The 20,067-nt window shown below is 43.3% G+C and overlaps 2 protein-coding genes and 1 long non-coding RNA gene across 3 annotated transcripts in view; 1 reads left to right on the plus strand and 2 right to left on the minus strand.

Moving 5' to 3' along the window:
- LOC146754030 (uncharacterized) overlaps nucleotides 1–20,067 on the plus strand; it is a 100,269-nt gene that overhangs the window by 50,403 nt on the left and 29,799 nt on the right. The gene's annotated exons all lie outside the window — the stretch shown is intronic.
- LOC146754033 (putative COBW domain-containing protein 7) lies at nucleotides 384–4,370 on the minus strand. Its single transcript, XM_085529547.1, has 4 exons — nucleotides 3,611–4,370; nucleotides 2,518–2,562; nucleotides 1,912–1,968; nucleotides 384–617 (listed from the first exon to the last, which is right to left on the minus strand). Exons 1-4 carry the CDS (start codon nucleotides 3,772–3,774, stop codon nucleotides 512–514), a joined length of 372 nt encoding a protein of 123 aa, XP_085385673.1. The 5' UTR covers nucleotides 3,775–4,370; the 3' UTR covers nucleotides 384–511.
- Nucleotides 4,365–9,221, minus strand: LOC146754034 (uncharacterized). The gene is made up of 5 exons (XM_085529272.1): nucleotides 9,034–9,221; nucleotides 8,035–8,077; nucleotides 6,097–6,748; nucleotides 5,281–5,318; nucleotides 4,365–5,117 (listed from the first exon to the last, which is right to left on the minus strand). The coding sequence occupies exons 1-5, from the start codon at nucleotides 9,219–9,221 to the stop codon at nucleotides 4,938–4,940; spliced, it is 1,101 nt and encodes a 366-aa protein (XP_085385398.1). The 3' UTR covers nucleotides 4,365–4,937.

Here is a 20,067-nt window from a genome sequence, read left to right on the forward strand (position 1 = left end):
TTCCTAACCTTCTAGCACATGTGCCATTATAGGATTTATATCAAATTTATAGGAAAACCTAATTCACTGTTACAGGTTGATCTGTTGATTTTCTGTGTAAAAACGAAGGGAAGCACTCACAGAATGTGTCTCTCTAACACCTTAATTAATGCAAAGTTGTGAACAGCAACTCCCCAATATCTACAAACACTGACATCATTTCGACCTACGAGATAAATATCAGGTGTAAGTATAGGGCTCAATTCTCAAATCTCAATTGCTCAAGAAGGGCAAATATTGAAAAGAATAGTATTACTTGTCTGTTGTAGTAATGCTCTCCATGTACAAGAACACTGTTTCCAAAAACAGAACTCTTTAACCATATTTGAAAGCAGAACTCAGTATATACATTTACTATCTATCTGTATCAAAGTACATGGCATTCAGGGTAATATTCCAGAGATCTTAAACATACTATTCTCTACCTGAAACCTTCTGAAAAAATAAGATGATTAGTATGCCATGGTTGCAGTTATCCTGAACTATCTTCTAACAGCGAGACTGAAGCAGTGCTTGTTGTAATTACCTTGTCGAGATGTGCATCTGTTGTCTTCATACTCTCGAATTTTTTCTGCAAGCTGTAAACAAGCAGATGTTGCATTTGCACTGGATGGATGCAGTGTCATTATCTCAAACAAGATCTACACAAACTCTTCAGTACTGCAGACCAAAACTAAAGTGCTGTTATCAAAGTAATTTTCCACTGTTAATTCAGCTTTAATCTCAGAATAGTTATGTTTAATTATGTTTGTTTGATCTTTCAAATGATCTGTGATAGGAAGTCTGCCACAGCTTAACTGCTGGAATTCCACTGTCAATTCTCTAATTTGACTATAGTAATGTACAGAACCATTACGGATTTCCTTTCTAGATTAGGAAAAAAATTCTGACGTATGAGTGATAAAGCAAGGAGTGACCTATTGGATGGTCATTTCTGGTTGGATTCAAGCTGTCCTTGGGCCAAGAGAGTCTGTTATGGTTAGAAACGCTTTGTTCTAACTCAGCTGTCAGTGTCTTACAAGAAAGACTTAGGAGACCCATCTTCACAACAAGGCTAGTACTTGTTGTAGACCTACTAACTTTTAACCATCATAGAGTAAGTCGCCATGGACTTCTATCTACATTTTACACTCTTACATCTTTATAAAACAAAAAAGTAACTTCTGACATCTGTGGGATGATTTGTTGGGCATCACTTTTTGAAACTATGTTAGGAAGTAAAAAAGGAACAAAGCCATTGCTTCTAAGAGTAAAATGTGCAGTACAAAATGAAGTGAAATACTATACACCACTTTCTACTTAACTCATTCCCAAAGCTAATTCCCACTGCACACTGTGCAGTGTTTGCTAATTTAAAGCTGAGCCTCTTAGTCATAAAAGAACCAGAGGACATAACGGATCCAGGAACACGCTGAACAACATTTCCAAGGCTTAGGTTGTTGTGGAACTCAGAGTTTCCTGTGAAAACTAAGGTCTCCAGTTCATCACAATGTAAAGCAAGAAAAAAATTAAATCCTCTGAGTTTTAAGAGAACCAGAAAAAAGCACTGAGATCTTATTGATTAGTAGTAGTACTAATGGACAACTGAAAGCCTCAACAAGGGAAACGGGGGGAAAACGCAAACAATCATGGGTGCTTTGGCTCTCATTTCATTTTACAAACCCTACAATCTTTTGCTGCATGTATCTCAAGTGGAAAAACATCCTCTTTCTAGTACTTCTTACTCTTACTGAGAATTGTAAACAAGGGTCTGAACTAGAACATGCAACAGAAATTCAGATGCAGACTCTGCCTAAATGTAAATGTACCTACTTCATGCGTCTATCTATGCAATGAGCATTCCTTTTAATAAAAGTGAAATTACTGCCATACCTGATTCCAGATAGACTGTCAAAAGCATGCAGGTCCAGCACATTGGAAAGATCAACTCTGCACAGATAGGGAGAGAAAGAAAGGTTTGTATTTTCACTGCATGTAAGAATTATGTGTACTGAAGCTGCGATTACTCATTTTTAAACATATAAATAATTGTTCATGTCTGTTGTTTTTTTTTTCCTGATCTCTTATTCCAATGCAAAGCACCAGAAGCCAGCCCTATTTTCAGATGTCAGCAGTCAGTGCTATCTACCATGGAGTAAAGCAGCTTTCAGCTGTACAGTAATATGGGAGCATAAAAAGAGAATTTTAGTGAATACAGTTAAAAAACAAATTAATACTAAAAACAAACAAACAAACAAACAAAAAAAACCACACAAGAATCTGTTTTCTGAAAGATGTGATTTGTATTGGATGCCTAAGTGTTATATAATTCTCTGATGGGAACAATCGTTCTGTACCTCTTTGAACACAAGCACACATTAAAACACAGTACAGGTAGGTATGCATGTGCACAGCCAACAGATCATAATGAAAGCTTTGTAAAAATAATGTCAGTGGGACAGGATTTGGTACTTGTTGGAATACAGGTTAATCTAATACCTCGACCTTTGTGTCTCCAAAATTTCAACAAGTCCATTTATTGACCTAAAACAAATAGAAAAAAGCAAAATGAGGTGCAAACGCAACTGTAATATATCGATTGAACAATTTAACAATGTAGAGCAATACAAGAAACATAACGACATCTCTCACACTGTTACTCGATGTTTTACAGTCCAAGAGGCATCAAGAAAAAGTTTGCTTTTGTGACATTTTATAGACGAACCAAGGTCAAAATTCACAACTTCTAACAATAAAATACTACTTCTGAACATAGCATTTTTCTTCTCCCAGTACAAACTGCAAGGTTAAGAATTCTCAAGAGTCTGAACCACAAATAACGTTGCAAAGTATTTCTCAATATTCCATTTTGTCTGTCAGGGTACTGAGAAAGATGGAACACACCTTTGAACACTGCTTTGATTCAGCCCGTTTGTTCTTTTACATCCATGACAATTATTCAGATATCTTCCATACCCCATTATATTTGCTAATAAACATGTATGTACTACCAGACACTGCCCCCTGTAGTTAACTCAGACAAATGGCAACAGCTGCCCAATAGTATAAGAATGTGAGCACTTAAGACAAAGGTCTATTATAAGGCATTTTTTAGGCCTAATTTAGCCAAGGAAACGGTGTGGAGTTGCACCAGAAGAGGGTCAGGTTGGGTATTAGGAAAAGGTTCTTCACCAGAGGGCGGTAGACATGGAACAGCCCCAAGCAGCCAGAGTTCAAGGAACATTTGGAGAAAGCTCTCAGACATAGAATTGGAATTTTGGGTGGTCCTGAGTAGAGCCAGAGGTTGGAGTCAATGGTCCTTGAAGGTTCCTTCCAACTTAAGAGCATTCTTGGATTCTATTCTATAATTCTACACTTCTGAGCAGCTAACATCAAATCTTACTTAGGCAAGCTGATAAGACTGTGGAAGCACAGAAATGCACTGGAAACATCTCCAGAAAGAGGCAGACTCTTTTTCACTGCTTTCTCACTGCTCTTTTTCACTACACGATCTGTTGGAACAATCATGAGATCTAATTTCTAATAACATTTGAGCATGTACAATGTCACGGTTATACCAGAAATTTCATACCTGACAGTTGTTCTGACTTTATTCAATTCTTCCCTCGAAACCAAACCCGTTTTATTGACGATTACAAGATCAGCTAATGCAACCTGCCTGTGCATTTGGAAAAAGAAAAAAGGAACACCTTGAACAAGCATTTTTTTGTAAGGCAGAAGCAGTATGTCTCTCATAGCACTGTAAAATTACTATATTGTTAGTACAGGAAGGCAAACATTAACCAAACCATCAGCCAACTAAAACATCATGGAATGACTACAGTATTAGCTTCTTGAGGTTACTTGTGGCTTGTGCATTTCAGGAGACAAAAGTAGCAGCAGCCAGTGACATGAAAGACAAGCCATGGCCACTGAAATGTTTACAAGCACAGCATGCTGAGGCTTTTTCACTGCTAGCAAAAATGTATAGCTAATGGTGAGGAGACTATACTGGAAACTGTTTTTGTAGCTGAATGTTGAGCTTCTTTCAACCTGTTATTTGTACTCTATCTGTTGTAGTTTCCATGGAAAAAAAGAGGAGGCATTATTTTCAGATCAACCTACTTATTAGAAAATTCATATCTAAGCAGAATGATCAAATGAAGTACAGAGTAAGTTTTGTTTTCTACCTTTGTTTAAAAGCAAGGGAGGGGAAAACCTTAGAAAAGAAAAAGAATCAATTTTGAATGATCTTCCGCACAGTGCAGTCACTGACTATGATTAAAAAAGTGGTTTTGATATCCATACCGAGATGCTTCGTTGACAAGGCCTTCTGGCTTCTCCTCTCTCATGTTGGGACAATAATTAAAACAACTGGATTAAGCATGTTTAAAAAATGCTCAAATTAATTTGCATTTAAACTATGCCAAAATCATTTTACACAATGTATGATTTTCATTCATACTGCTTAAGTTACTACATTGTAAGGAACTGTTTTTATGGCCAACTATCAATGAAAAAGCTAGAAATGAAAAACTATTTCTGCACTTACCAATCCTCACTGTTCTGTAGGTCTGTTCTTTCAGTACACTTTACTTAGATGCCTCTGTTACCTGACATTTTATTCTACTTCCAGGCAACTACATCATCTGTTAATCCGATACAGTATGTAGTAGTCCAACCCTCTGACCTCTCCTCCCCGTAGCTGCCATTAGTCATTAAATTACCTGACTTACAACATTTAATTAAGTCACTTGTTACCACACTGGTGTCAGAGATATGTTCTTACTCCTCCTGCTGCTAGTAATACGGATCAATGACAGTCTCTAAGACAAAGTTCTCCCACAAATTCCATAGCAATGCAAAAATCTATTTGAAATACAACCAAGATTCTTGAGCGAAATGATAAAACCTAGAACTTAACTATTGACCTGAACCTGCTTTACCAGGATTGGACTTGGTGATCCCCAGTTGTCCATTCCAACCCCCACAGTTCTGAGATTCCATGAATCACACGTCAAGTAACCTGACAACTCTTTGCAGAGATGCTGCTGCCTTGGTAAGAAGCTGAAAATTGCATGCTTATCAGTTCTTTGTTCCTGTTCAAAACACAGTACTAGTGAGCCACAATAAACGAAATATATCCTTATTTGTTGTAAGAATTAAAGCAATTGTAAAAAAAATTAACCAAAATGAACATCATTGCAACAGCTGTTCTGGGTAGCAGTTTATCTAAAACATGTGGGAAATCCAGTATCTTACCTGCAATCCATGCTTTGCATAAACAACAGATACAATACCTAAAGGGAGAACATTAAAATGGAGTAAAACCATTAGCTGCTTTAAGCACTCCTTTCCACACAACTATCGTCACATTTGAAATCGTTTATAGTATTTTCAGAACTCCCAGCATATCGCAACACAGCACTTGTCACCTGATTAGTTTGCCTTATTAACTCATACCTGTAGCTAAAAAAAGTCCACCAAACCAGGCTAGAGAAATTCTTATTTTTTGCTTGTTTTAGTGAATTGAAAAAGCTCTTCCAGTACAGAAGCAACAAAACAAGTAACTGGACCTCTGACAAGAAATCTGAGGATATGAAAACCAAGATTATGTCTCTAAATAACAGTCATTAAATTACCTGACTTGCAACCTTAAGTCACTTGTTACTCGTGTCAGAGATATGTTCTTACTCCTCCTGCTGCTAGTAATACAGATCAATGACAGTCTCTAAGACAAAGTTCTCCCACAAATTCCATAGCAATGCAAAAATTTATTTGAAATACAACCAAGATTCTTGAGTGAAATGATAGAACCTAGAACAAAACTATTGTCGTGAACCTGCTTTAGCAGGACTGGACTTGATGATCTTCATTGGTCCATTCCAACCCCCACAGTTCTGAGATTCCATGAATCTCAGAATATCAAGTCACATACGACTCTGAGACAGGCACCTCCTTTCTAAATAAAACTCTTAAAGGTTAAAAGGAACATTGGTGCTGATATATGTGAACCATGAACAGGGCTCAGCTGCTTTATCTCCAGGCATTTTCTGGCCATGTGCATGGAGAGCTTACCCCGTTGGCCGCGGCCATCTGGACGACGATCTCGATGGCCGTCTTGCTCAAGTAGCGGCCGTCGCTGCCCACCACCATGGTGCAGCCCTGGCGGTCGCGGAGATCGACGGAGGAGAGCAGGCTCTGCACGAAGCTGGGCAGGTAGTTGCGCTGGCTCTCCAAGAGCCCCGTGGGGCGCCGCAGCCCCCCGCCGCCCGTCGGCCGCTGGTCCTCGTAGGGCGTCGTCTGCACCGTCAGCACCGGGATGGGGTTCCTCTCCATAGCGATGCCCGGTGCCGCCCGCCCGGCCGCGGCTCCACTGCGGAGCGGCGGCCTCACACAGGCTCCCGGTCGGAGCCAACGGCGGGGCGAAGAGAGGCGGTTCCGTCCGCCTCAGCGGCGCGGGCTCGGGCTCCCTGACGGCCGGCCCCCGCGGGACGGAGGCGGGTCGGCTCGCCCCTCGGAGGCCCGGGGGGCGGTGGGACAGCGGCGCAGCGGGGGTGCCTGGGAGGGCGCGGGGTCGCGCCGCCCCTTCCCCGTTCGGCGGAGCCCCGCCGGCGCCGCGCTGCGCGCAGGGACGCGCGGGACTTCCCAGAGCCGTGCCGTCTGCAGGATGCCCACTGCTCCCAAGGCTGATCCCAGGGAGCCCTCCTGCTGGAGGGGACACCTCCCTCTAGACCAGCTTGCTCAAAGCCTGCTCACGCTTCTTTTCATGCAGTCTAGGCTACTGTTGGCCTTCTGGGCTGCAAGCACGCATTGACAGCTCATATTGAATCTTACCTCAACCCACAGCCCCACAGCCCTCTCCTCAGGGCTGCTCTCAAGCCATTTCTCTGCCCAACATGTATCTGTGCTCAACGCAGGGGCAGGAAAAAAAGGTTCAGACAAGCTTAAGAGTGATGACTTCAGGGATGCCACATCTGTTTTTCCCAGTGGTTTCTCTTCATCAAAGGTATGTTATGACACAGCCTTCTTTATCTTCCATCACCCTTTCCCAGGAGTGCTGCAGGCCATGTTTCCTGCACACTGGTACTTGGGCACAATGCAGCCTTCCACGTTTAACATTCATAGCTTTCCTTTTTCTTTTTTCTTTTTTCTTTTCCTTTTTTTTTTTTTTTTTTTCCTGCTGCCTTATTGCACTGTCTTATCAGAGCTTGTGTACTCAACAGCCATCAACAAAACTATCTTTTAATGTGGCAAAGATGAGTTATCAGGTTGGACAGTTCTTCAAAACACATAAATTGCTCCCGGTACCTACAGAGCTAAACAGAGGAGCCGCACAGCACACGTGGTCTATAACAGAAGTGAGGATTTCATACACCAGCATCCATCTGCAGCATCCCTGGGAATCATATTTTTGAATAGTTTCATTTTTGTTGTATAAGTAAAATTGACGTATCCGCCAACTAACCTGACTTGTCCCAGGACCTCAACTGTCTGGGGGAGAGATACAAACCTGGACGCCATGATGTCTTCTCTCAATTTATTGTTGCGTCACACTCCTTATATACCATCCTAAATCCCATGCAGACGCGTACACCCACTAGGCAAAACCCGATGCACGCAAAAGAACCTATACACACACCTACCTAAACCCCCCGCCCACTAACTCTTAACCTACAGGCCCAACACAGCTATTCTAGATCAGTCCATCTACTCAGAACAATTGTATGCACTCATAAATCCTTACAGCAACAACTTAGTACCCCAACATAAAATCCATGCAATTTCTTGGATTTAAATGGGATTGTTTATTTATTCGTTTGTTGAAGCTCTTTATTTTTGTTGGAGCTCTTTATTTATTTATTTTTCTTGTCTTGGAAATGTGTCCAGCTGTACTGAGAAAAAGCTGCTTTCACGTTCTTCAAATACTGAAGTGTTCTTTTCACTTAGCTAATTAAATTCACCCTCCTTCACTGATGGTGGTGGCAGAAAGCACAAGTTTAGCTCCTAACGTACCTTGGATGTCGTCATCCAATGTCGCAGTGGTGTCAGTAAAATCCTTCAACAAAAAGCTGAAGACAAAATTCTCTTAAAGAAAAAAACATTTGGAAAGGAAGAGAAAAATATCACCATGAATGTAAAAAGTTCCATCACTGAAAGTACGCAGGCTTTTCCTTCCTTGCCTTTACTACTGTGAAGAAGCATAAAGTCAAGATCAGCTTAGGAATTTCTGAGGAGAAAAGAACGTTATTGCAGAACAAAGCATGTAGAGGCAATAAAATAAATGCTACCACTAGACGGTAGCAAATACTAATTTATTGTATTCTGATAACAGAATATTTGACCATTAAAAAACAAACAAACAAACAAAACCAAACAGTGAAATCCTGTGAGAAGGGAACAAGTGGGATAACTGCCTGACTGGAATAAAACTCTGTTCTCTCTGGAGACAATAACAGAATTTCTCATTGAGGAGAATTCACTTAGTAGGCTCCAAATTCTAATTTCCTGGTCAAGTACCTGGCTTGTCTAATAGTTTGAATGTTTGTCTTCTAAGGTGCTAAGCTTTCACAGAATTATAGAATCACAGAAACCTCAGAGTTGGAAGGGACCTCTGATGGCCATCTGGTCTGACTCTCCCACAACGAACAGGAAAATTCAGGGCTTATTCCACGGAACTGGAGTATGAACCTTTCAATGATCCATACTGCACATGATGTTATGATGTGGAATATTGATAGCGGCATTACAAAACCATGACACAAGGGGCGCATTGCCAGGTGTTTTTTGGCAGGGCTGTGTGGAGAGTGTTTATGCAGATACGTGCTGCCGAAGCCTGGAGGGCTGCAACGGTACCGACGTGAGTAAATATGGACAGGCAAGCAGCATATGATTTATTTTCCGCTTTTCTAGGCGGAGACAGTTTAAAGGTATAGACTTAGTAAAGGATCTCCCTGCTTTATTGAGCCGCGCGGTCTCATATGGCTTTTTTGCAAATCCCCACTCAGTGCACACCTTAGAGGAGTGGCGGCGGTATGGGGATAAACTGTGGGAGTTAGTTTTAGACGATGATAAGCCAGCAAAAAAGAGAAGTAAGTTGTGGAAAGCAGTGCATAACGAGTTGTTGATGAGTCAGGCGGAAAAAAGGGCAGCTCGGGAAGCTCAAGCTGCGCAAAAACAGAATCAAGATGATGGGCTGCCATGGGGCACTAGTGTCCCGAACCCCCCTGTTTTTTCCTCCGTTACCTTGCCGGCTGCAGCCTCAGCGCCCTCTGCACCCCCTCGCGAAATGCAGGCTGACCTAGGAACGGAGCCCACGGAGGTCTCCTCTAGCCCTCCCCCTCCGCCGTCCGGAGCTCCGCCGTCCGGAGCTGCCTCGGCGCCGCTCCATGTCTCGGCACCGCCTGTGCCGCAGCCGCAGCCGTCCGGCTGCTCTGAGCTCCCGGTGGCTCCGGAGCCGTCAATTCTGCGCGGGTCGGGTCCGATCTCTGGGGCTGGGTCTGATCTTGCGGGGACTGTCGCAAGGGAAAGACGCGAGTTGTGGTCTATGCTGGCAAGGCACGGGATGGAGGATGGCGATAATGAGTTAGTACAGACAGCGACTGAGAATCTTGCATTCCCTGTTGTTTACACTCCCTTGCCGCAGGGAGGAGTCCAGGCTGAGATTCAATCTCTGGACTGGAAGATGTTATCACAGTTGCGGGCTACAGTAGGGACATATGGGGTGACTAGTGAACCGGCCAGGCAAATGATAGATGATCTTTTTAGTGCGCATATCCTTCTCCCAGCAGATATTAGAAGCATAACGAAATTGATCTCTACCCCTCATCAGTTAATATTGTTTAATGCTCATTGGCATCAGCAGGCTGTGGCGTCCGCAGCAGTACAGAGAGGACCAGGAGACCCCTTAGCAGGTGTAACAATGGAACAATTGTTGGGTCTTGGGGCATGGACTCGAATAGAGGCTCAGGCGATTTCTGATCCTGAAGTTTTGCGAGAAACTAGGAATATAGCCAGGAAAGCTATGGATAGTAGAAAAGCTGCGGGGGGAACGCCCATTTACATGGGAATAAGACAGGGGCGTGAGGAGCCGCTAGGTAATTTCATAGATAAGGTTGTGGATGCCATCAAGAAGGCTAGTGTTCCAGAATATTTGCAAGGGGCATTGATTAAACAATGTGTGCTCCAAAATGGCAATTCCTCAACCCGATCTCTGGTTAATACATTGCCCGGAGATTGGTCAATCCCCGAGTTGCTAGAAAAGGCTGCTTCGGTTCCAACTGGAACCCAGGCATTCTTAGGAGTGCTTTACAGAAAATTAGTGACGGGTTGCAAGAGCAGGCAAAGGCATTTCAGGAGCAATCTAGATCCTCGCATACTCGGGTTTTAGCAGCCCTTGCACCCCTCCAAGCTGCAGTCGCTACAAGCCCACGCTCGCAGAACAGCTCCCGCGTGAAATGTTTCCGTTGTGAAAAAACTGGCCACATCCGTCACGAGTGCCAAGCCACGGGGATTTGGTGCAGCAAGTGTCAATCCAACACCCACAACGCTGCTGTATGCTAGAGGGAGTCGGGAAACGTGAGAAGCAGCGCGAGAAAGAACAGCGGCCGCGCTCCGACACAAGCAGCCGTTCCCAGCCAGCGGCCGCCTGCCGCCCCCCCCCCCCCCCCCGTCGTGCGCGTGTAACGTGGTTAAAGACACGGATGGACTGAAACCAGGGGATCGTTGTGACCCAGGTCCAGAAGATCCAGAAAGCGAATGCAGGAGGAATGCATTTCCTCCTAATAAATGACAAATTTCCCTACAGCATCCTGTGATGTCTTAGAGCCGTGCAGAAAAGAAACAATATTAAGGGGTGATGCTGACACGTTGCAAACCTTTCCTAATCAGGTCCCCCGTTGGGAATCCCTGCCTTACGAGGCAGTGAAGGAGCTAAGGGAGTCAGTGAGAACATTCGGAGTTCAGTCAGCCTTTCCATACAATCTTTTGGTTACAAACAGTGACAGTTACGCTATGACCCCTCACGATTGGAAAACTGTGTTAAGAATGATCCTCTCTCCTATGCAATACACCGTGTTGATGACTGAATATCAGCTACATAATTTGACTGATAGCTCTTTGCCTCAGACTGGGACAAATCCCTGTGACACAGCACCTCTTCAACTGTGTCAGACAAATGTCACTCACATTCCTGAATTTGGCCGTCTAAAATATGCACATGTAACAATAGATATTCATTCTTCTTACGTATTTGCCACAGCACATACAGGTGAACACAGTCATGACACCCGTAAACACTGGTTATCTGCTTATACTGCTATGGGAATCCCACATACTACAAAAACAGAGAATAGGCCTGCATATACCTCTAAGGCCACTCAAACTTTCCTCCAAAAAGGGTGTTTTAGACATACTACAGCCATTGCTCATTCTCCCACTGAACAAGCTATCACTGATCACATTTATCAAACATTGAAATCCATTCTTATTATTAAACAAAAAGGGGGAATATGGGAGACACACTACAAGAAATATTATGCAAGGTTTTGCTTGTTTAGTTTGTGCTGAATTTTTTGAATCGTGTTCATAGAGATACAGCTTATGTGGATCGTCATTTTGAGGCTTCCCCAGTGCTAAAGGAACAGCCTATGGTTAATGTTTGGAATATGGCCACAGGACTTTGGGACTGTCCCCTACCATCGACAACTTGGGGTCGTGAATATGCTCTTATTTCCACAGGGACTGGCCCTACGTGGGTTCCAGCATGATACGTTTGGTCTCATCTGAAGGCAGAAAATAGCATCCAGCCTTTATAGTAATTGTAATTGTGTGTTTCTTACTTAGTGGTATTGCTTTGTAACTTGCTGTGTTATAGATAATATTACTAATAGTTTGACATAGTGTGTGATTTTCTGTTTTACCAATGCAGTCTCAAGATTTAGAGTTTAAGGCATTAGCTAGGATGTTGTGTGCTTCTTCTATTTTAGTAATAGATCAGATGTGTATTAAACAGGATTTGATCTAATCAATGCTAGAATCTACAGGAATAGCTCTTTTAATGTTTTAGTACTGTTTGGTTATGATATTATTAGCCTATTAATTAGCTTTTCTTAATTTGCAAAGACAAAACCTGGAAAGGAATCCCAGACAAAGAGATGACCCTGTATCATAGAACAGATATCTCTTTTACATCCAATTAATTGGGATCTGAAAATATAACCATGCATCATTTGACAAAAGTGCATGCTAATAGAACTGAATTTGATAGTTTATTTTGTTTTCCAAGCAGGTGTTCCACTTGGGCTCTATATCACGCACTGGCCATGCGGATGTGGTATACAACTGGAAGAAATCCTTCAGACCCTGAATGCAGGAGAGAATCTGTGATGGGTGAGAGAGGAAAGGTGCACCTTGAAGCAGGGGACGCCCTGCTGGCACTATCTGTCTCATCCACCACCAACACAGCTTGCTGTTTCTCAAGGGTCAATAAGTATTAATGCCCCTACTGATACTCTAGTCCATTTGTCCTCTAAAATTGGTTCTATTTGACATGCTACTTCATAAAATTGCACGATCATTAATCAATTATTAGCCCGGATAACTCAGTCGGTAGAGCATGGTTGTGAGCATCTTAAAAGCATTTATTGCACAAATTTTAGTGGTCATTAAAATCAATATATCAGAATATATGAAAATTGAAGACTTTTCCTGATCAGTTACAGATTAACACAATGGGACCCTCACAGATTTATTTTCAGGTTGCAGAAACTTAGGTTGCAGAGCAAACACATTTGTCCTTTACAGCAGGTTTAACAGTAATGTTGTTAAGTTGTATTTGACTTGTCTCTTTTTTCACTTTTAGAGTATTGTTAATCGAGGTCTTGATTGAGTTATAATAGTTATGTTATTAATTTAAGTAGTGTTGTTACTCTATAGGCAGTATCTTGAAATTGTTGTAATACAAGAAGAATTCTACGGAGCAGCAGCCATGGATCGAGATGAGAAGTTCACAGAGCAGCAGCTATGGAGCAGGACAAAACTACATGAGAACTGATTGAACAAATGAACTGAACTGATTGTTAAATATGATTAATCGGTCAGTAAATCAAACCCCTTTTCAGTTTAAAAGAAAACGGGGGAAGTGTGGAGAGTGTTTATGCAGAATGGCTTTGTGAGAAAGGACATGAAGAGATTCCATTAGTGAAATTGTAAAAGAATGAACGTGACTGAAGACAAAGACGGTCTATCCTAGGGCCGATCACGGGCTAGGCAGCTGAGAAGAAATCAGGATGTGAAAAGACAGGGTATGTAGCTAAAGACAGGATATGTAGCTAGAGGCAAGGACGGCCTGAGGGAAAAACAAGATGTGTAGCAAGGTGAAGACATAGCTGTAAAGAAAAAGTATCCACAAGACTAACCACAAAGGTCAGATGAAGTAATGTGTAACCCACCAATCCTGAGCTTTACTTTTGCAATATACATGAACTTATTACTGATTGTATAACTGAGATGCTGTAACACCTAGTAAACGAGGCTTGTTGACCATGATAGCATGAGACTTGTCTCCCGCGGTTACTTCCAACAGGGCTGCACTGAATCCTTTCATCCCACAGGTGGTATTGGTATTGGGTTTGCCTCTGCTCAGGTGCAACATCTTGTACTTGGATTTATAGAATCTCATAATGTTACTTGTGCCCATTGCTCAGCACTGTCTAGGTCCCTCAGGATGGCATCCTGTCCCTCTGGAGTGTCAACTGCACCCCACAGCTTGGTGCCATCCACAAGCTTGCTAAGGGTGCACTCAACCCCACTGTCAGTATCATTAATGAACATATTAAAGGTAATCAGCCCCAGCATTGGTGTCCAGTTCTTACAGAGCACTGGAGAATTTACAGGTAATAGCCATGTACTCCTTGTAGCAGCTTTTTTTACCTCATGGAGATGGAGAAAGAGACATCTGCCGCTCAAACTGAGCTACGAGATCTCCCTCAGATCAGTGGGCAGAGCAGGGATGTACCCTTGTGAGAGTTGCCCGTGTCTCATCTTCATTTTCCATAGAGTGAATACAGAAATAACAAGCCGCATTCCCAAAGGTTCTGTACATGTTTCTGTTCTGCTGAGACTCTAACGAAGCCTGGTCTCCAACAGCAGTTCTCCTAGAAGTATGTCTCCCTCTGCATTCCCAATCTTTCAACACATACGATGCTCTAAACTTACCATCTACAAGGTCTACTGCCCAGTACCTGCACAAAAGTTTGACCTTCCATGTGATGTCAGGACTCACACTGTGTGTCCACGTGTTTGTCACACAGCTGTGGTTACGGCCCTCTGGTACTGTGTTACTGTGGAGATCAATGTAATTAGTCTCTCTAAGGGAAATCTCAGCTGAGATTTCCAGTGTACACACAGCATCCTACCAGGAGCTGCTGAGTCATGCAGAAAGCTGCTGAGACACTGCATTATCAAAATGTGCTTGGGGAAGAAGGCTTGTTATCTGCCAGTGGCAGACGAGTGCAGGAGCATTAAGATTCTGCATTAAGTTAGTTGGTTATAGGGAAGGGAGAAGAATGATGCTTGAGGGTTATATGCCCACTAGAATTGAAGTTTGGAAAGTGCGCATTCAGAAATCATTTTATTTCCCAGTAATGGCAATATGCAATATCAAGTAAGAAATGAAATTGAAGAATTAATCTTCTTCTTCAAATACAGGATGGCTTCAGTATTAAAATTAACATATAAATTTAGCCTCAATCCTACTCGCCCACTCACGTCCACATAAGGAGTGAATGACTGAAACAGTATACTGGGAGAATCCAAATCGTTCTTCAAACGTGTCAGCACGAACGCGAGGCCAGCCTGTTCAGCCAGCGTTCGCAGAGTGGCCCTGGGGCCGCAAGGAGGGCACGTCGGGGCCGCGGGGAGCACGCAGCCAACTGCGGAGCCGCGGGGAGGGACGTGGGGCAGCGCAGCACAGCGCTGTGTTCTGATCGCAGCCGCCTCGCGGAGCGGCTGAGTGCGGAGCAGCCGGAAGAAGGGCTTCCTGCGGAGTTACCGTCTGTGTTGTGCGCACAGGCGGGTGGTGAGCCGTGAAATCACCGTCCTGACAGGAGGAGCACCACAGAAAATGCACCTGGGCTCAGCCGCTCCGCGCACCCAGAGCGAGAACTGCGCCGTGAAATGAGGGGAAGTCCTCTTGCTCCAAGTGACTCGTGGCTGCGGTATCGCCCCCTACAAAAATAACAAATAAAAATGAAATAGGACCACTTAATTGCAGGACTACAACAAAGGCTTCGCTGATCTTCTTGATGCTTAAGCTCGTTCTTTATGGTTTCCAGACACGCAGCCAGTTTCACTCCTTCCTCTTCACCCATGCGTCTTCTCCCTTATTTTACCACGAGACGGAGCCAGAAAACAGAGGGCTGGGACCTGGTACCTGCAGGAACCAGGGCTGGGAAGTGCATGGCCTGAGACAAAACAGGTGTTCTCAAGAACGTCTGCTGATGCAAAGGAAAAGGTGCAATTGGGTAGTGCATGTGGGCCAGGTGCCAGGAGTGGGATGAGATGGAATGGGAAGGGACGGGATAGGATGCAATAGTACATTATGGTGCATAGGGAAGCAGAGGTTCTCTCATCTCCTATTTGCCCACACTGTAAAGGCAGGATGGAGTTAGGATTACCCACAGGTAAAGACATAAGGAGCAGACTCCAGCACCATGGGGCCCTGCCAATATGCCAAGGGCCCCAGATCCTTGCTGCATGTTGAGTGAAGTCTAGAAATGACATCCACATTTAGTGGCAGCCTGGAAACACAGCTGTATGAACAGTATCCTTTCCTAGACATATAACTGCTGGTCAGTCCAATTGGTTTGTTTGGGTCAGTTTGGTTGGTTGGTTAGTTTATTTTCCTGTTGGTTTGTTTGCTTTAATGGAACTTGTAAATAGCCAAAATACTGCAGAAGTTGTCTGCAGACAAACAAAATGTGTTTGGTTTTTGTTTTTAACATGTTTATGTTTACTTTATTTAAAAATAATAATAATAATTGTGAATTTAGTCAAAAGATATTCTATGATTCCTGAAAGAATGACTATTTTAATTTCAGCGCTTTCACAAAGAAAAAAAACAAAAACAAAAAAACAACCCACAACAGTTTATCAAAAGAGATAGGATTTAATAATTGCTGATAACTGCATTGCTGACCCTGCATTTTTTCACCCATCATGTTTGTAGTATGAACAGTTTGCCCCAGCTTGGCCAAAGGTCATCTTTCTCTGAAAGATATGTTCCATTTCCAAGATGTCAAGGTTCTGCTCACTGAAAACCCACAGACCACAGTGCATAAGATCACTGTGAGCTGTCGGTTGCCACTGTTTGGTCTTCCTGCTGGAGGTTATTCACCCTCTGCTGGGAAACAAAAGAAAGAAGAAGAAACAGAATTCATTCAACCTATGAGGGTGCCTATACAAAAGCCTCTGCTGGAGGGAAATCTGCTTGGTGCATGAGCTCAAAACCTGAGCTCACGGACCTGTTTGTTCGCATCGAGCCTTTCACACCTAACTCCTCTACGATGTCGGAGCACAGCATTTCACTACCTCATCTCTTTCTGTTTGCAAGACCAAGCTTATTTTATGAGTGTCTATTACTTTTCTGCTTGGAGTGTCTTGAAGATGAATTTGTTTACAAATTCCATGTGGGCACAGGAAAACGTGTCAGTACAAAACTGTAATTCTGCATTATGAAAATTCCAGATGTTCTTACATTTGCATAAGGAATGCTATTTATTTTCTTTTCTCCCACTCTCCACCTTTCCCTCTTTGCTCTCTAGCATACAACTGCAAATTGCTTTACTGAACAGATTGCAAAAATACACAATAAAAAGTGTATTTCTGATCATTTATCCCCCGGAGAAAATAAAAACATTATTTATTTTATTCTCCTTCTGCTTGTGCCTGTTCAGTATCAGTATAAACTGTGGGATCCATTGAGTACACAAACATTACGAAGTATGAAATGCCAAAGGAGAACACAGGCATTCACATTAGCAGTGATACTAGGCAACATGCCTGACAAATTCTAAGGTCCTACAGCCCACCTGCTTTAGGCTTCCCCCCTCTAGGGGAACCCTCATTGGGTTTGAGGGGTAGGGCTGATCTGTACACATGGCAGGCCTGCCAGCCATTGCATCCACACAGAAAGAAGTGTTTTGGAAAATCCAACTGCCAAGCAGATGTGGTCACTGTCAAATGGTTCAAAAAATGGCACAAAAAGCTTAACAGACAAATATCTAGGTGGAGAGTGAATGTAGTGGCATTCTTCACCAGAAGCAATTTGTGGTGTTATTCTGACACTGTAATGAAAGTAGGATAAAAGGGGAGTTCATGCATGCAAACATGCAATAAATTGTTCAAATAATTACGTTTCCAGATTCGGGAAAGCTGCCATTTAACTCCACACTGTTTTAAAGAAAGGTCTGCTATTACACCCTATCTCCTATTTCTATTTCTATAGCATAAGGGGAAAATAAATAAATAAATAAATAAATAAATTTTAAAAAAAAAGTTTTTCTGAAGGGGCAGGAGAGCCTGTTATTTACTTATATATATATATTTTCCTGCTTACTGTGACTGTTACAAGTTCTGCTTCACTCTCCTGAACTTGGAAGTGTCTGTAGCACACATCCAAGGACCTAAGCTTCCCTCATGATAGCATTTGCTGAGACTCAGTTTCAGGCTAAGAGGCAGGGGGGCAGAACCTGGACTGGGAAAAATAGACTTCCCTTGTCTGCTGTTGCTGGAACTAGACATTGTTACCCCAGCTGGCAGTTAATCAGCTCTCTATCCTCAGAAATGCTATTTGCCCAATATAAATGACATAAACCAAGATGATCATCTTAGTTTATTTTTCTAGAGTCCTTAGCATGCTACATTAACCTGACAATGTTTAATCTTGTGTTCATTTCACAATACACTTTATGCACTTCACAGCCGTAATTGGTTTTACACTGACATTACACGTTTTGACCTAGCCATGGGAAAAGAATAACTCATAAGATTATTTTTCTAAAAAATGTCCAAGCTCAAACAGTACAGAAGCAGTTCATGCTAGTTCCATGTGCATAATTCTTCTGCCTTTCCTTTCAATGCAAAGATGATGACTGGTCCTTGTTTTAGTCCATTTGCAATTGAACTACTTTTGTTTGATTTCTTATGTCCTGAGGAGTTCTCTCTTATAAAACAGCATTCAAGTATTCTAGTTTAATATCCCCAGTTGTCTGAGTTAAGGAACAAAGTAGACCTTGAGCTTCTGTTTCCGCTACGAATCTTCCAGAGTCCCATAACCGATGGCCATAAAGTCTTTCCTTGTCGTACACACTCAGAGCTAAAGCCAGAGTATTGCTATTTGGCATTATCCAATGAAGTGCAAGAAATTAAATACGTTATGTTTTTATTGCTATAGTACAATACCAAGCAAAGTCAAGTTTTAATACAATTGCAAGTGTTTCATGGAGTATACGTCTCTCCTCTTCAGGCCCAGTAGTTCAGCTGCACTGAAAATATCACTTACTTACTTATCATATGGCAAATGTCATCCTAAGAAGATGTGTTGAGTATTCTTGAGTCTGAAGAATCAGACCTTTCATCATACTCATCTTCTGTGTAAAGAGGTTGCTTAGACACAATAGGACATTCCCCTTAGGAACGAAGGGGGAAGGGGACAAAATAAGGGCTACTGGGGTTGAACGGTGCATTCGAGGGATTGTACCAAACTCTGTGGGCAAAGATTGCAGAGTGCAAAAGGAGGGAGTAGGGCAGGGGGATGCTGGGGATGCCGCTGTTCTAGCGGATCCTGGATCGCTTATGAAGGTGGTGAGACGGACAGCCCGGCTGAAGTGCCTTTATACTAATGCACGGAGCCTGAGTAACAAGCAGGAGGAACTGGAAACTGTGATGCACTCTGAAAATTATGACATTGTTGCTATCACAGAAACATGGTGGGATGACTCCCACAATTGGGATACTACCATCGATGGCTATAGGCTCTTTAGGAGAGATAGGCGAGGTAGGAAGGGTGGGGGAGTCGCCCTTTATGTCAGAGATTGGATAAACTGTGAGGAGCTCCCCATGAGAAACAGTCAAGAACAGGTTGAGAGCCTGTGGGTTAGGATTAGAGATGGGACTAATAAAGGTCAGCTGGTATTAGGGGTATACTACAGGCCACCTGATCAAGGGGAGGCTGCTGATGAGGCTTTCTTGCTCCAGATGCGTGAGGCGTCTGGCTCACGGGCTCTTGTCCTGGTGGGGGACTTCAACCATCCTGACATCTGTTGGGAAAACCACACGGCGAGCTGCAAGAGCTCCAGAAGGCTCTTGGAATCCATTGATGATAGCTTTCTGGTTCAGGTATTGGACAGACCGACCAGAGGTCAAGCGTTGCTGGACCTGCTGCTCACCAACGCTGAGGAGATCATCAAAGGCGTCAAGGTTGGAGGCTGCCTGGGCTCCAGCGATCATGCCCTGGTTGAGTTTGTGATCTCAAGCGATGTGGGCCTGGCAAAGAGCAGGACCAGGATGCTCAACTTTAGAAGAGCAGACTTCAAGCTACTCAATGGAATGCTGGCCAAGATCCCCTGGCGCGCTGCCCTCAAAGATAAGGACGTTGAGGAGAGCTGGCTACTGTTCAAGGATGCCCTCCTGGCAGCACAAGAGGTCTCCATTCCCCTGATTAAGAAAGTGGGCAGGAGAGGTAGAAAACCGGCATGGCTCAGCAAGGACCTGCTAAGAGAACTGAGGGTGAAGAAAGGGGTGTACAAGCTCTGGAAACAAGGCTGTGTCACCCGGGAAGAATACAGGGATGCCGTCCGAACTTGCAGATGTGGGATCAGGAAAGCCAAGGCACAGGCAGAACTGAACTTGGCGAGGGATGTGAAAAACAATAAGAAAACCTTCTACAGGTACATTGGCCAGAAGAGACAGGCCAAAATGGGCGTACCTACTCTGGTAAATTCAAAAGGAGAAATGGCTTCAACAGATGAAGAGAAAGCTGAGGTGCTG

This window comes from Coturnix japonica, chromosome Z (genome assembly GCF_054131305.1).
Source record: "Coturnix japonica strain WE chromosome Z, WE-NBRP24, whole genome shotgun sequence".
Taxonomy (NCBI): domain Eukaryota; kingdom Metazoa; phylum Chordata; class Aves; order Galliformes; family Phasianidae; genus Coturnix; species Coturnix japonica.

What these genes read in the sequence shown, in the direction of transcription:
- LOC146754033 (XM_085529547.1), bottom strand. Translation starts at nt 3,774, where the DNA reads ATGAGAGACATACTGCTTCTGCCTTACAAAAAAATGCTTGTTCAAGGT. An exon ending in TTGGAGACACAAAGGTCGAG is followed by an intron (nt 1,969 to 2,517) that starts GTATTAGATTAA and finishes CTATCTGTGCAG; the next exon opens with AGTTGATCTTTCCAATGTGC. An exon ending in GACAGTCTATCTGGAATCAG is followed by an intron (nt 618 to 1,911) that starts GTATGGCAGTAA and finishes GCTTGTTTACAG; the next exon opens with CTTGCAGAAAAAATTCGAGA.
- LOC146754034 (XM_085529272.1), bottom strand. Translation starts at nt 9,221, where the DNA reads ATGGCAGCCCATCATCTTGATTCTGTTTTTGCGCAGCTTGAGCTTCCC. An exon ending in AGATGGCCGCGGCCAACGGG is followed by an intron (nt 5,319 to 6,096) that starts GTAAGCTCTCCA and finishes TTCTCCCTTTAG; the next exon opens with GTATTGTATCTGTTGTTTAT. An exon ending in ATGCAAAGCATGGATTGCAG is followed by an intron (nt 5,118 to 5,280) that starts GTAAGATACTGG and finishes TGTTTTGAACAG; the next exon opens with GAACAAAGAACTGATAAGCA.